This window comes from Antechinus flavipes, chromosome 4, assembly GCF_016432865.1.
Source record: "Antechinus flavipes isolate AdamAnt ecotype Samford, QLD, Australia chromosome 4, AdamAnt_v2, whole genome shotgun sequence".
Lineage (NCBI taxonomy): Eukaryota > Metazoa > Chordata > Mammalia > Dasyuromorphia > Dasyuridae > Antechinus > Antechinus flavipes.
Genome location: NC_067401.1, coordinates 149,653,561 through 149,669,246, shown reverse-complemented (window position 1 = coordinate 149,669,246; position 15,686 = coordinate 149,653,561). Strand labels below are relative to the sequence as shown.

Sequence of the window (15,686 nt, the reverse complement as noted above, 5' to 3'; positions counted from 1 at the left end):
ACTGCAGAAAGGAAGGCGATCCTGTCCGGTACCAAAAGCATTGCTGTAAAAGCAGCCAGGCGGCGGTCCCGGGCCTTGGGCCCAGAAAGGCACCAGCTGCTGGCTCCAGCGATGGAGCCGAGCAGCCTGTCCCTGCACTCCCTGAGCGAGGCCGATGATGGCCCACCCCCACTACCGCCGGCCTGCAAGCGCCCGCCAAGCCCCATGTTGCAGCACACCGTCAGTGAAGACAACCTGTCCAGCAGCACCGGGGAGACCCCCTCGCGGGTGGCCCGGCGCCATGGAGAGGCCCCAGGTCTCTGGCTCCGGGGCCAGAAGAAGAGCCTGGGCAAAAAGCGGGAAGAATCACTGGAGGTGAAGAAGAGGAAGCGGAGGTCCAGGTCCTTTGAGGTCACAGGACAGGGGGTAAGACTAGGGCCCCAGCAGGGGACAAAATGACAGACAGCCCCTTCCCCCTCCCCAGCAACATGGCTACATGCTTCACAGCCCTCTCAGGAGGCCTAAGCTGGAGGAGATGGATATTAAGCTTCTTTTAAGGTAGATGTACTCAGGTTCTTAGAATGGGGTGGGCGTTTTGTAGTCTTTGGAGAGAAGCATCCTAAACTCTATGAGAAATAGTCCGAACAGAGTTGTCACTAGGGCAGGGCAATCTGAGCTTTCACCCAGGGTGCCCAAATGTAGAGGGCACTGATTGTACATCTTCAGGGAGGAACAACTAAGCTTAGCTCCTAATTAATATGCATAACTAGGTGAAATAGAAACCTCCACTGAGCTCTCCCCTGTGTCACTCTCCTGCCGATAAGAGCCTCCTAAGCCCAGGTCTTCCCTATGCCCTTTCCTATTATCTCTGCCTCCCTGTTCCCACCACTGGAGTGAAGTATCCTTAGGCCTTTTCTGCACTGGGCCTTGTGTCATGAAGTCACTACAATAATCTAGGGAGGCCTCAAAGGGCCAGGGCCCTTAGTATAGATTTCTCCTACCTCATTCTCTGTCCCTGCCAGATACTGTTTACACCATCCCCCTTGTCCCTCATTCCACAACTACAGGGAGATCAGGTGTCATTAGAAAACCCTACCCCTAGGAAATATGCTTTATGGGAATGTGTTCACTCTGTTGATCAAAAGTGAGTTCCCAAGCTATTTATCTTTTGACAGAGGAATGATGGAATCAAGGTGCAGAATTGAGAACATGGCCAATGTGGGAAATAGTTCTATTCAGCTGTGCATTATTTCTTACTGTGTTTTATTTTTCTTTCTTCAAAAGTGAGATAGGGAGAGGCAGGAAGAAGAGAAAATTCATTTTTTGTAAAAAAAAAAAAATTTTTAAACAAGAAAATGGCATTCCCATTGCATTTTTGTCTTTCTGCACTATCCCATATCTCTGTCTCTCACTCAGCTATCCCGTCCTAAGAACCACCCCTTGCGCCCCCGACCCCTGGAGAGCACTTCTGACTACAGGATACCCATCTCTGGTAACCCAGTACCCACTATCCGGCACCTGAGTAAGGTCGCACTGCCCCTTGCCAAAGTCAGGCTTCCTCCAAGCCAGACCACAGGTCAGTGTCCCCTTGGGGAAAGGGAATAGGATGAAGGGTCAGCAATATGGTCCTTGCCAAAGCAGCTTTAATGGTGAGCCTTTGCCAATCCCCTGTGAGAGTGCTCTCAGGTGTCCTTAACAGGTTCAGGTGTCAAGCTCCAATAAATCACCTTGCTGCAAAGATGCTGAAAATCCTGCCTGCAAAGCTATGAGCTTTTGTCCCTGTGATGGGTCTCCACAGAGATCAGGAACACTGGCAGGGGAGAGAGGTCAGGAGGAGACGCTGACTTTGCTGAACTATTAATAGTCATCCATTCTCCCACAGCAGCGCCTGGAGACCCATTGCCCCTCACCGTGCCAGCTGCTTCCAGACGAGCTACCTGTGGTCCACATCAGCCCCAGGGCAAAGATGGACGTTTTCGACCTAACTGAAGACCTCCCAAGCTTGGAACCAACCTGCCCCCCGAGAATTAGAGGGGAGATAGATGGGAAGGTGGAAAGACCAGGACTGAAGGGGAGTGCAAGGGGAGTTGACCTGGGCAAGAGAGCAGGAGATGTCCAGATACGTGGCACCCCATAAGCCCTGGTGGAGTTTGTGTCTTGGAGATTCTGGAATGAGGAAGACCATCACCCTTCCACTTCAGTGACATCAGTGCAGTTGGGGGGTGGGGACTTACTGGGGAAAGGTGATGATCCCAAGAAAGGATCTCCAGAGCCCGAGGGGAAAGCTAACCCAGGTCCATAACTCCTGTGACCTCCCTACATAACACTGCACAGAACCATGTTGCCAAAACTCTTCACCTACTGTCAGACTTCAGTGTAGTCAGTAGAGCCCACTGGGCTGAACCTCTGCAATAAGGTGGTGGGAAGACAATAGGAGCCCGGAGCCAAACAGGGCACAGGGATGTTGGAGCTGTCAGGTTCCGGGAAAGGGGAATCTAGGAGAGAAATGGTACTTGTACTAGATCCAGGTTGGGTACCAGAGGTGGGGCTGAGGGTGATGGTTTAGTTTTATCACATCACACTAACTTTCCCCCACCTTTGAACAATAAAAATCCCACTTGGAGTTGGTTGTTCATGTTTCAGACCAGAAGCATAGGATCAGGAGCAGTTAGTTCACTGGCCCTGGAGGTTCTGAATTCTAATCTAACCTCACACACTTAATTGCTGGGTGACTCTGGGCATCTGCCCACTCTCTATTTCCTTCTACTATATAGCATACTGTCTGCTTCCAAATACTGGGATGCTTCACTTGCCCTAAAAGGAGAAAAAGTGTCAGGGAGCTAGCAAGGTCTGTCTTCCCCCCATCCTCACCTGCCTCAGCTTCCCGGCCCATCTTTCCTTATACAATGCTCTCCCCTTATCTGATGGAACCAGGACCCCACAAGAGCAGTTTGGCCCCATTGGAGCCCCTGAACCTACGTATGAATGTCACAAATATCAGCTCTGGAACCCTGACTCTTCCCATCTTGCCATGCAAAATGAATAGATAGGGGGCTGGAGAGGGAACATGGGAAACTATGCAAATCTTAAAGAATTCTATTATAATAGTAATACTGATAATAGATAGCATTTATATAGGGCCCACTATATGCTAGCTACCACACTAAGCACTTTACAATTGTTATCTCATTTGAAAAAACCTTTGGAGGTGGGTGCTGTTGTTCTCATTTAGAGATGAGGAAATTTAAACAAATAGGGCTGATGATGATGACTAACCCTGTCCATACCCACACACCTAGGAGCCATGGAGCATGTTGGAAAGAAAGGCAAAGTCTCCTACGCCCCTGCTTTTCAAACTGTGGTTTACAACCATATATGGGGTCTCATAACTAAGTTTGGGGATCACAAAATTATGATTTATTATCAGCAAATGTTTGGTTTGTACACCTATTTTATATATCTGGGGTTACATAAAAATTTCTCATGTGAAAAGGAGTCTTTATATGGAAAAGTTTAAGAAGCCCTGCTCTACACCAGCCCCCAAAGAGGGGTCTCAGCTCCCTTGGGGATGCCTTTAGTGCCCCAATCAGAGGCCTTGGGCCATGTGTCTGGCCACCATTCCAGAAGATCAGCTGCTTATGTCCCTGCCATTCATTAAGCTCTCATCCTGGGGAGTCAGAGAAGCCTTCCCTTTTTCCTTCCCTCCTTCCCGTCCTCCTTCCCCCTACTTGTGGGTCCGAATGAGGCTGTGGTAGATGGGCTTGATGATGAGATGCAGGTGAAGGGCGTTCTCCACCAAGTACTCGGAGTTGCGCCGCTGCAGGTCAGTGTGGGCCAGGAAGTCCCCAGACTCGTCGCTGCTCTGGTGGAAGCTGTAAGCATGGCGGATCAGGAGCCGCCCCTGCTGTCGAGCCCCCACCAAGACCGTCTTCTGGAAGCTGACGCCGGCCGCATCCCCGCTGATGCTGGCCGGGGTCACCACCAGGCGGGGACGCCCGTCCTCAGGGCGGGCCGCTGGGAGGGCCGCCCCGGCCGTGTCGGCGTAGACCGGCCGCAGACTGATGGGCAGCCAGCGTGGGGAGAACAGGACGTTCCACGTCACCCGCCTGCCCGCGTCGTGCCCGCTGGGGCCCAGCTGCGTCTGGAAGCTCGTGCTCCGGTCATCCCTGGCGGGATTGCTAATGACCCAGAGGGCCCCCCAGGCCGGGGAGAGGTAGTTGCGAGGCAGGAAGGCGCTGCCATTGACATCAAAGAATTTGGCGTAGTGGAGGGGAGAGGCTGAGTGGAACTGGTAGGCCTGCAGGAGGAGATCCCCCACGGCCTCTCCGTGACGGGCCAGTGCTGGCGACTGGGCCTGCAGTTGGAACAGCTGGGCCGGGGGAATCATGGGGTAGCGGATGGATCTCAGGGCCTGCTCAGCCACGGGCGTGGGAGGGCGGGCCCGGCCCAGCCAGACTTCCAGGGCCTGGAAGAGCTCTAGCTCATCTTGGAGCACCAGGTCGGAACGGTCCAGGAGTTGGGCCAGGAGCTCCGGGGTCACCTCCCCCCACTCAGAGCTCCCCACCACGGCGGAGAGGTTCCAAGCCAGGAACTGGAGGCAGCTCTCCCTCAGGTCCTCGTTGCCTGTTCGTGCTGCATAGTGGTACCACCCCACGGCCGGGCCGGGCCCCCCCATCTCCCCCACGAGGTGCGACTTCATGTACTCAGTTATGCCTTGCTGCAGGGAAGCCACGCCATATTTGCTGGCCAATCTGTGCAGGGGGATGGCCTGAGACATCAGGAGGGACAGCTCCCCGCAGTACAGATACCTGGAAGGGGAGGAAAAAGGAGAAGTGGCGGCCAAGCTGTAATGCTCACCCTCACCTGGCCAGGCTCACCAGGAAGGGGAGGGCCTGACGAGAAGATCCAGACCAGTGGTGATGGGCAACCAGGGAGAGCACCACTTAAAAAGAACAGGCAGAGGATCCCGTCCTTCATTGGGATTATAGAGCTGGAGCCTTAGAGATCACCCATTGCCTCCTCCCCCATTTTATACTGAGGGCCTGAGAGGTCAGAGAAGTCAAATTTGAACTCAAGTCTTCTCCACATCTGGAGTTTTCTTCTTCAGCAAGCTACACCTTTTTTTATGGTTAATGTATCTCCCCGCTGCTCCCTATGTCTCTCATTCTTCCTCACCAATCTTCCTCTCAGGGTCTGTGAGTCTATTCCTTCTTTCTCAGGGTCTCATTTCTGCCAGTGCCTTTCTCAGGATGACTGTTCTTTCCTCTATAAAATGAGAGGGTTGGACTAAGGAATCCCTACTACCCTTCTAGCTTCAACATTCTATGGATCAAGAATTCTTTGTCTATTGTAGCTCACTGTTTTGTTCTTTCACTGCTGTCAGCTTCCTCCTCTGCCTGCTTGTCTTGTTGCTTCATTAATCTTTGTTACTGCCTGTCTTCTCCCTTACTGTCTTCTCTATTTTGTTTTCATTTTCTTCTGTCTGTCTCCCTCCCTCCCTCTACTCTCACGCCCTCTCCTTCACACATTCATTCTCTCTGTCTCTCTCTGTCTCTTTCTCTGTGTCTCTCTCTGTGTCTCTTTCTCTGTGTCTGTCTCTCTATCTCTCTTTGTCTTTATCTCTCTGTCTCTGTTTCTGTTTTTCTTTCTCTCTGTCTCTGTCTCTCTCTCACACACATTCTCTCTCTCTCTCTCTCTCTCTCTCATAAATACACACATTCCCTCTGTCTCTCTCTGTCTCTCTGTCTCTGTTTCTATCTCTCTCTCTCTCTCTCTGTCTCTGTCTCTCACACACATATTCCCTCTCTCAGTCTGCTCTCTATCTCTGTTTCTGTCTCTATCTCTCCCCTCTCTCTGTTTCTGTCTCTGTCTCTGTCTCTCTTTCTCTGTCTCTGTCTCTCTCACACACCCACATTCCCTCTCTCTCTGTCTCTCTCTCTCTCTGTGTCTGTTTCTCTCTCTCTTTCATACACATACACAAACACCCCCTCTGTCCTTCCGCTTGTCTCTGTCTCTCTGTCTCTGTTTCTATCTCTTTCTGTGTCTCTCACACACACATTCCCTCTCTCAGTCTGTCTCTTTATCTATTTCTGTCTCTCTCTATCTCTCCCCTCTCTCTGTTTCTGTCTCTGTCTCTGTCTCTCTTTCTCTATCTCTCTCTCTCTCACACACACATATTCCCTCCCTCTCTCTCTCTCTCTCTCTCTCTCTCTCTCTCTCTCTCTCTCTCTCTCTCTCTCTCTCTGTCTCTGTTTCTCTCTCTCTTTCATACACACACACAAACACCCCTTCTGTTCTTCCACGTGTCTCTGTCTCTCTCTTTATCTACCAATCTTTTATCTATTCATATCTGCCTCTATATTTATTTTATCTCATTATCCAACAATCTATTTAGATTCATTCATTTGTCTCTCTACATCTATATCTATCTACATATTTCAACTTCTAGGTGGTGCAGTGGATAGCGTGTTGGACCTGGAGTCAGAAAGATCTAAATTCAAATCTGCTCTTGGATATTTTCTAGCTATGTGAACCTGAGAAAGTTACTTAACTTTTGTCTGCCTCAGTTTTCTCAACTGTAAAATGATGATAATAATAGCACCTGTCTCACAGGGCTGTTGTGACAGCTTTCCTGTCACATTTTTCCTGCCAACTTTCCAAGGGATACAGAGTGCCTGTCAGTTTATCCAGAGATGGGAAAGAAGAGGAGAAAATTGACTTTCTGCCTTATGGACAGAGAGCTAGTATTCTTCAACCCAAGAAAAACCCAAAAAGAATAAATAGATTTGCATTGTGATAGGCAGTAGGAATACAACACTGAGAATTTTTGTGCCAACAAATTTGGGGTTGAAAGGACTGTCATTGCATCATAGGTGTAGTTATACTAGTAAAGTAGTATGACCTAGAGAGTTAAGTCTGTACCATATGACTCTTTGAAGAAGGGTACCATGGCACCAAGATACTGTGGGATGCAGACCCCCCAAAAAGCACTCCTCCAAAGTCAAGGTTCTGAAGCAAAGCACTAATATCCCCATGCTAGTTATAGCTGTAGATAGGAATACCTTTGATCCTTACAATCACTTAGCAATAGGCTATCTAGTGAAAGGAAGCAGTCACATTTGTAAGAGGACTATCTAAATTGGAGAGATGTCATTTTGCCCACCAACTGGGATGTGATCATTTCTGGAGGCCCCTGAACATCTATGAATCACCAGAGAGAAGATCAGGGGAACTTTGAAAGGAAAAAGGATATCCCTTATGTAAAAACCTTACTTCTCCCACCTCAGCCCATTTCTGACCCCAAAGGCCCCAACTGAAGGACCCTGATGAATTTGATTCCCCCAAGGATTCCAACAGAAAGAGCCTGATGAACTTGATTCCCTAAGGATTCCAAAAGAAAGACCCTAATGAACTTGACTCCTCAAAGACCCCATAGAAGCACCCTGATCCCCCAAAGACCCCAGTTAAAGACCCTAATGAACTTGATCCCCAAATATCCCAATAGAAGCACCCTGATACCCAAAGATCCCAAATGAAGGCCTTCATGAACTTGATCCCCCAAAGACCTTGATAAAAGGACCCTGATCCCCAAAGACTCTTGCTAAAGACCCTAATGAACTTAACCACCCCCAAAGACCCTAATAAGCTTGACTCCTCAAAGACCCCAACAGGAACCTGATCCCCCAAGATCCCAACTAAAGGATCCTGATGAATTTGACTCTACCTGATAAATTTGTCAAAAACAGCAGCACAGTCCCTGGGCTCCTGCAATGTCACCTCACTTTGGTTGTATAGTAGTCCCTGGAATACCTCACTCTGCAGACCCAGGAGCAGCCGGTGAGTATGGAAGATGTGGACTTCATCCGTACCTACGGCTTGCACCCGCAACACCGTGTCGCTCTCATTGCCCAGCTGTTGTAACTCCTGCAAGCGCTGGAGCATCATCAAGGAGTGGTTAATAGAGGCATCTGCTGCTTCCCCGGCGACATGTGCTTTCTGGGCTGGGAAGGGAGAAACACAGACTGAAGGGAAATGCTGGGGCAGGACTAGAAAGCCCCAGTGAGATCTACATAAGGAGGACAGTAGCCCAGTGGCAATTGCTCACCCATGCAGTCAAAAGAGTATTTTCTCCTTCAATGAGCATTTAAGTGCTTATAATGTGTCAGCACCATTCAAAGTGCTGCTGATATCCAGCTCCCCCCCAAAAGTCTCTGCTCTCAAGGAGCACATTCTAATGGAAAAGGCAACATTTAAATCACAAAAATAATACTGGGGTGATGGGAAGTAATATTAAAAGGAAGGCTATAAGAGGCTCAGGAAGACCTCCTACAGAAGATGGCATTTGAGAAATTTATTTATTTATATTTTGAATTTAATAAATGAAAAATCCATAATATGGAAATATGTCTTTCATGACTGCATATATATAATCTATATCAAACTGTTTGCCTTCTCAAGGACAGAAGAGGAGAGAAAAGGATATAATTTGGAACTCAAAATTTTTAAAAATCAATGTTCAAAATTGTTTTTACATGTCGTTATATAAAATATTTTAAAATTTAACATTAAAATAAGTGCCAAATCCAAAAGTCCTTTCCATATATATGGTAGAGGAGGAAAAAGGGATTATACATGAAACTACAAATCTGTACTATGTATACAGCTTGCTTTTCCTTTTATGCATATTAAATTCAACTGTAGCTTTCAAAGCTGTCCTGCATGTCTGTATTTCTTTCTGAACTTCCTTCTGTTTGTTCCTATGCTTTTTTTTTAATGTCTCAATGAAATTCTTTTTTTTCTAAATATTCCTTGACACCTTCTATACTTTAACTACCTTTCTCTACTCAACAACCACTGGAAAATGAAAAAAGGAAAAATAAGCTAAGACTTGAAGGAAACTAGGGAAATTAAGCAGCAGGTATATAGAGCATTCCAGGAATAAGGGACAGCCATTATAAAGGCACGCAGTCAGAAAATGAACTTTCTTTTAACAAGTGGGCTAGTAAAAATGTTTGTGGCAGCCCTGTTTGTAGTGGCTAGAAGCTGGAAAATGAAAGGATGTCCATCAATTGGAGAATGGCTGAGTAAATTGTGGTATATGAATGTTATGGAATATTATTGTTCTGTAAGGAATGACCAGCAGGATGAATACAGAGAGGACTGGCGACACTTACATGAACTGATGCTAAGTGAAATGAGCAGAACCAGGAGATCATTATATACCTCAACAACGATACTATTTGAGGATGTATTCTGATAGAAGTGGATCTCTTCGATAAAGAGAGCTTTAATTGATCAAAGATGGACAGAAGCAGCTACACCCAGAGAAAGAACACTGAGAAATGAATATAAACTGCTTGCATTTTTGTTTTTCTTCCCGGGTTATTTATACCTTCTGAATCCAATTCTCCCTGTGCAACAAGAGAACTGTTCGGTTCTGCACATGTATATTGTATCTAGGATATACCTATTCAACATGTAAAGGACTGCTTGCCATCTGGGGGAAAGGTGGAGGGAGGGAGGGGAAAAATCGGAACAGAAGTGAATGCAAGGGATAATGTTGTAAAAAATTACCCTGGCATGCGTTCTATCAATAAAAAGTTATTTAAAAAAAAAAGTGAAGGAGCTTCTCAAAAGTAAAAAAACAAACAAACAAACAACAACAACAACAACAACAACAACAAAACAAGGGGGCTAGTAGCTGAATCACAGACTTGGTAGAAGGGAGTAAAAACCTAAGAAGACTGGAAAGGTAAGGAGAAGCCGGTTTGTAAAGAGCTTTCAGCAATAAGCAAAGCACTTTGTAGTTGATCTTGGAGGTAATAGGAATCCTTTGAAGTTTATTGAGAAGAGTGCTGTGATCTATATTTCATTTATTTATTTAATTTAAAATGTTTTTATTTTTTAACATTCTTTTTTTTTAATTGTGAGTTCCACTTTGGAATTTCTCAACAGAGCTACACTCTTTAAAAATTATTGTTTATTTATTAAACATACTTTACTTTTTAAATTTTTTATTTTATTTTATTTTGGAGGCAATCAGGATTAAGTGACTTCCCCAGAATCACACAGCTTGTAAATGTCCGAATTCTGATTTGAACTCAGGTCCTCCTGATTTTACAGCAGGTATTATATAACAAAGGAGAAAGGTGATGGTGGAAGGGAAGATGAACAAGCATTTATTAAGTTCTTATAGTTATCCTAAATGTTTTACAAATATCTTCTGTGAGCTTCATCACTATTCTGGGAGGTAGATGCTATTATCATTATTACTACTGTTTTACAATTGAAGAAACTGAGGCAGACAGAAATTAAGTGAATGACTCAGAGTCACACAGCTAGTAAGGATCTGAGGTTGGATTTGAATGCAGATCTTCCTGCCTTCAGGCCTAGTCCTCTATTCACTGCATCATCAAGAACTAGAATATTAGGCAGAAGGCCTGGGTCCTAGGTCCAGGTCTACCCTCCAACAACAACAACAAAAAAAATCAACTAAAAAATCAAAAATCATACATATGAACTGTATGATTTGGCCAGAAAAGTACTGGACTGCTCTGAGTTTTGTTTCCTTCCTCAAAAACACCTCTGTCAATAATTCTATGAGCTGCCCTTCCCTGATCCATCTCACAAGGCTATTGGAAGCTTTAAATGGGATGTGAAATTATCTATAACCGCAAAGGGGCACAATGCCATTCACTACCTCTGGGACCATTAGCAAGTCACTTTACCTTTCCTCCCTCGGTGTCCCCATTTGTAAAATGTGAGAGTTGTCCCTGACGACCTTAGAAGTCCTTCCAGATTTAAATCTATGATCATGTTCATATGCAAGCTAGTGGTACCATTAGTGCTGATTGTGATAGTGGGCAGGCTGTTCAGGAAGCTTCCCCCCTAGGTCTTGTATAGAAATAATAGAGCTAATGATGAGAGCTAACACTGACATAGTGCTTTTAAGATTTGCAGAACTCTTTACACATTTTATTTCCTTGTATCCTATCAACAATCCTGAGAGGCAGGTTCTATTATTATCTTCATTTTACAAATAAGAAAACTTGAGTCTGAGAAAAATTAAATTGATTACCCAGGATCATTCAGTGAAGGAGTGTCTGAAACAGGATTCAAATTCAGGTCTTTGTGACTTCACTTTTGCCATTTAGCTGCTTGGGTGTTCCCATACCTTGTCTTATCTCAGGGAGAGAGCAGCCATTGTTCCAGAACCATCCTGTGTATCTCTCTTTGCTTTTCTTCAAATTCTTTATACCTCTTCCCCTATCTAGTCATTACGGTTACAAAAGTACATGGCTTTGTTCATAAGTCACCCCTTTCCCCTAAACACACACACACACACACACACACACACACACACACACACACACCCTTTGAATTAAAGAGATTACTGGTCCAACTTTTTTTTTTCCTTTTAAAACAATTCTTTAATAGTATTTTTTTTTCCAAATACATGCAAAGATAGTTTCAACATTTGCCTTTGCAAAACCTTGTGTTTCAGATTTTTCTTCCTCTTTCCCCTTCTCCACTATCCTCAAGACAGCAAGCAATCCTATATAAGCTAAATGTATGCAATTCTTCTAACATATTTCCATATTCTTCATATGGCACACAAAAAATCAGATCAAAGGGGAAAAACCCGAGAAAGAAAAAAAAGTTAACAAAACAACAAAAGATGAAAATACTATGCTTTGTAGTCTCCATAGTTCTTTCTCCGGATACAGATGCTGACCCAACTTTTTAACCAAAAGATTAGATTGCCTTTTCCAAATAATTTAATGGAATTGAATCTTGTTCAAATTCTGACAGAGAAAGTGCAGGAATTAACTATAAATCCAGTTTTCAGAAGACCATATTGTGAGGGAGAAACTCTGACCCATTATCAAGATTTTTAGTATGCTTTTTATTCTCCTTTTATTTAGGAGTATAAAGCTATAGGCTGACTATATTGCATCTGCCTTTCAGAGATATGGAGGCAGTTCTGACTATTAAATTTTCAGTCTGAGCATTTACATTTCAGAAATCAGCATTCCTTATGTATTAAGGTTTGATTTATTGTTTTATTGATTGTCTATACTTTTGTTGTTGTTGTTCAGTCATTTTAGTCATATTTGACTCGGGCCACGTGGGATTTTCTTGGCAAAGAAATTGGATTGTTTGGCATTTTCTTCTACAACTCATTTTACAGATGAGGAAACTAAAGTAAGTTGGGCTCAGTGACTTGTACAGGGTCACATATTTAGTAAAGGCCTGAAATCTAATATTTGAATTCATTTTTTCTGGCTCCAGCCCCAACATAGAGTTGACCTGTTTCTAGACTTAAGAAAGTAAAAACAATGTAGATTAAATCTAAAAGTATATGGCATACTTTTTTTCCCTGGAAAATCAGTATTTAAATATTTACTAGCATACCCATAATATTGCTTTATAAACATTGCTTAAACTCAACAGGAATACAGCAGAAGGCTCAGAAATGAAGTCATCAGCAGACTAGAGAGCTGATAACTGTGGGCTAATAATAATAATCATAATATGCATTTACATAAGGTTTGTAAAATGCTTTACATGCATTATTTCATTTGAATTTCACAATACCTCTGTTTGTGTTTCATAGACTTTGTCCTATAGTCAAACCTAAAGCAAAACTGAGCCAAATTATAAGGGAGCTCAGAATACAATTTTTGCATTATAAAGTATGTGACTATATTGAAGGGTAAAAATGCCAAATAAAGGTGACCTCAGCAGTAAATGATACAGATCTCCAAAAATCTATTACTGATAATATCCCAGAAGAAAGGATGTTATTCCACTCACTTAATATTGAAATAACTTAGTAAGTTTAACCATTTACAAAGCACTTTGCTCATAACTTATTGTGATTTTTATTATTTTACAAAATACAGATTCATCCTTCTCTTTCCAGGCTATAGGGAAGTGCTAAATGAGGAAACTAATGCAACATAGGTCGTCATCTTATATACCACTTTCTTAGACTGAGGATTCTGAGAAGCTAATTTGACTTCCCTAAAGTCAGGTCCTCCTCATCCCAATGTCAACTATACTATCTATTACAAATGCTAGTGGTGTCAAACTCAATTAGGAAGGAAGGTCACTAAATTGTACATAAGGATCCTTGCAGACTACATGACTTAGAAAAAAAAATTAACATTTTGTTTTTTTTGTTTGTTTTTTAGTTGTTTTCAGTCACTTCCAATTCTTTATGATCTATTTTGGGGTTTTCTTGGCAAAGACACTGAAGTAATTTGCCATTTCCTTCTCTAGATCATTTTACAGATGTGGAAACTGAGGCAAACAGGATAAAGTGACTTGGCCAAAGTCATACAGCACCAAAGTGTCTGAGGTCAGGTTTGAACTCTATCCACTGTGCCCCCCAGCTAAATATTAACATTAACTCTGTTCTATTGTATTTTATTTTATTAAATATTTCCCAATTAATTTTAATCTGTTCCTCACCAAAGGTTGTATTAGACACCTCTGGATTATACCACAATGTCTTTATAAAATATTGCTTATATTAATAAATTATTATTGCCCTCTTCCCATTTTTATGGGTAAGAAATTGAAGCTCAGAGAAGTTAAATGATCTTTTATCCCTGATCTGGGACCTTGAATAATGTAATAAAAGAATTTAAAATCAGACGACCTTAGTACCTTTGTGAATTTAGACAAGTTACTTCATTTTTCTTTCTCTTATCATGACATATTGGGATTAAGTGACTTTCCCAATGTCACATAGCTAGTAAATGTTAAGTGTCTGAGGCTGGATTTGAACTCAGATCCTTCTGATCCCAGGGGCAGTGGTCTATCCACTGTGCCATCTAACTGTCCTAAATTATTTTATTTTTATGGACCTCAGTTTTCTCACCTGTAAAATAGGATTCAGGACAGGGATAAATGGTGAGGATTGGGCTAGTTGGCTTCTGAGGTGCATTTCAATGCTAAATCTATGATTCTATAAATGGAGGTGTCCTTGACCTGATTTCAAATCTGTTCTCAGACATCTACCATGATAACCCCTTCTTGAACTCCATTTCCCCATGTGAAAATGGGGATAATAATATCTCCCCCCCTCCAGGGTTGTTGTGAATATCCAGTGAGATAACATATGAAAAATGCTTTGCAAATCTTAAAAAAAAAGCTTTATAAATGTTAGCTATTATTAATTATTATTATGACTCCAATTAATGGATAGAGTGGATAGAGTACTGGACCCGGAGTCAGAAAGTCTCATCTTCCTGAGTTCAAAACCGATCTCAGACACTTAATAGCTGGCCAAGTTACTTTACCCTGTGCCTCAGTTTCCTCATCTGTAAAATGAGCTAAAGAAGGAAACTGCAAATCACTCCACTATTTTTCCAGGAAAACCCCAAGATAGATCATGAAGAGTTGTGACTGAAAACAACTAAATAAAAAACCCAACAAAATGTTAATATATGATTTTCTAAATCATATAACCTGCAGAACTGAGGGAGGGAATGAAAAAATAAAGAAAGGGAAAGGGATGAAAATAAAAACAAGTCAAGTCAGACAGAGCTCCTAGGATGCCCCAAATCGACTTTTAGGGGGCAGGGAGAGAAGAAGAAAAGCAAAGCTTCAGTTTGTTCTCCCTTGTCCCGATGCCAACTGCTTCTTTTCTGTCCCTAAGCCGACTAAGTAAGGGAGGGGGAGGGGAAGTAAGGATGTGGAGGAGGGAAGGATGAATGAAAAGATCTTTAAAGTCCCTTCCAACTTTAATATGCTATGGCTCTAAGAGAGGAGCAGCTGATCAGAGACAGTCTCTCTGCCTAGGACACTCAGAATCAATCATCCCTCCATAGTTCTGGGATGAGATAGTAGAGAGAGTATAGCCAGTCCCTCCCATGGACCCTACATAGATGTTTCTGTGGCAACCAAGGGGACCCCCCCCCATCAGGACCCTTTCCAAGAATTCTTGGAAATGCCACAGTGGACCCCTCACCTTTCTTAGACCTCTCACCTCTCTCTCACCAGAGACTCCTATCCCACCCCCCACCCCAAAGGGAAAGGACTTCCTGCCGCATTTTGTCCCATCCCCAGTGCTTACCTGCATGCACAGCTAGGCCCAGTAGGGTCATGGTGGCCCAGAAGTTGCCCCAGGCCCCAAATTTGGAGTGATGAGTCCCAGGCATCTTTGTGTCCTCACCCCCAGCCCAAGAGCACACAATGATCCCTTCCCCACTTCCCTGGCTCCTTATATAGGATGCTGGCCTTGGTGGGGGGACTAATTCCCCTCCTTTGTACCCTGCCTCCCTCCCCCAACCTATCTTTGCCTTGGATTGGTGGAAACTGACCTCAGCTGTTGCCCAGACAACCACTTGAGCTTCAGCATGACAGCCGACAGGACTATTGTGTGGACCAGCTAGGCCCCCGAGGGGGGCAGTGGACCCTCTGCAATCCCCAGGTTTTCCCACCTGCTCCCAGGATCTGCTTTTCCCTTCCTGTCTTCCCAGGGGTGATGCAAGCCCCCTGGAGGGCAGGCAAGCCAGAGGAGGTGGGAGTTTCTGGGGACTCTGCCAATCCTTAGTTAAGGATGCCTCCTCCACTCTCATGACCCAGCCTGGTGCCCCAGCACAGAGAAGGCTCGACAGCTCTTTGGCAGGAATGCTAGAGAGAGCTATGGTGAGCTGGCTGCAGAGAGAAGAGGAAGGAGGTTGGACGGACACACA

General features: G+C 44.1%; 2 protein-coding genes across 3 annotated transcripts in view; one reads left to right on the top strand and one right to left on the bottom strand.

Moving 5' to 3' along the window:
• The window catches only part of KIF19 (kinesin family member 19), a 56,170-nt gene extending 53,568 nt beyond the window's left edge, over nt 1-2,602 (top strand). Inside the window, exons 18-20 of one of the 2 annotated variants that reach the window (XM_051995168.1) lie at nt 8-405; nt 1,396-1,555; nt 1,865-2,602. In XM_051995168.1, coding sequence (XP_051851128.1) covers nt 8-405; nt 1,396-1,555; nt 1,865-1,968 — 662 coding nt within the window. In that variant the 3' untranslated portion in view covers nt 1,969-2,602. Of the gene's footprint in view, nt 1-7; nt 406-1,395; nt 1,556-1,861 lie in introns of both variants that reach the window. The other variant, XM_051995167.1, reaches the window with a different exon arrangement.
• A 771-nt stretch (nt 2,603-3,373) lies between these two features.
• BTBD17 (BTB domain containing 17) lies at nt 3,374-15,210 on the bottom strand. The gene is made up of 3 exons (XM_051995169.1): nt 15,065-15,210; nt 7,703-7,979; nt 3,374-4,787 (listed from the first exon to the last, which is right to left on the bottom strand). Exons 1-3 carry the CDS (start codon nt 15,147-15,149, stop codon nt 3,704-3,706), a joined length of 1,446 nt encoding a protein of 481 aa, XP_051851129.1. The 5' UTR covers nt 15,150-15,210; the 3' UTR covers nt 3,374-3,703.
• Between the last annotated feature and the right edge of the window lie 476 nt (nt 15,211-15,686).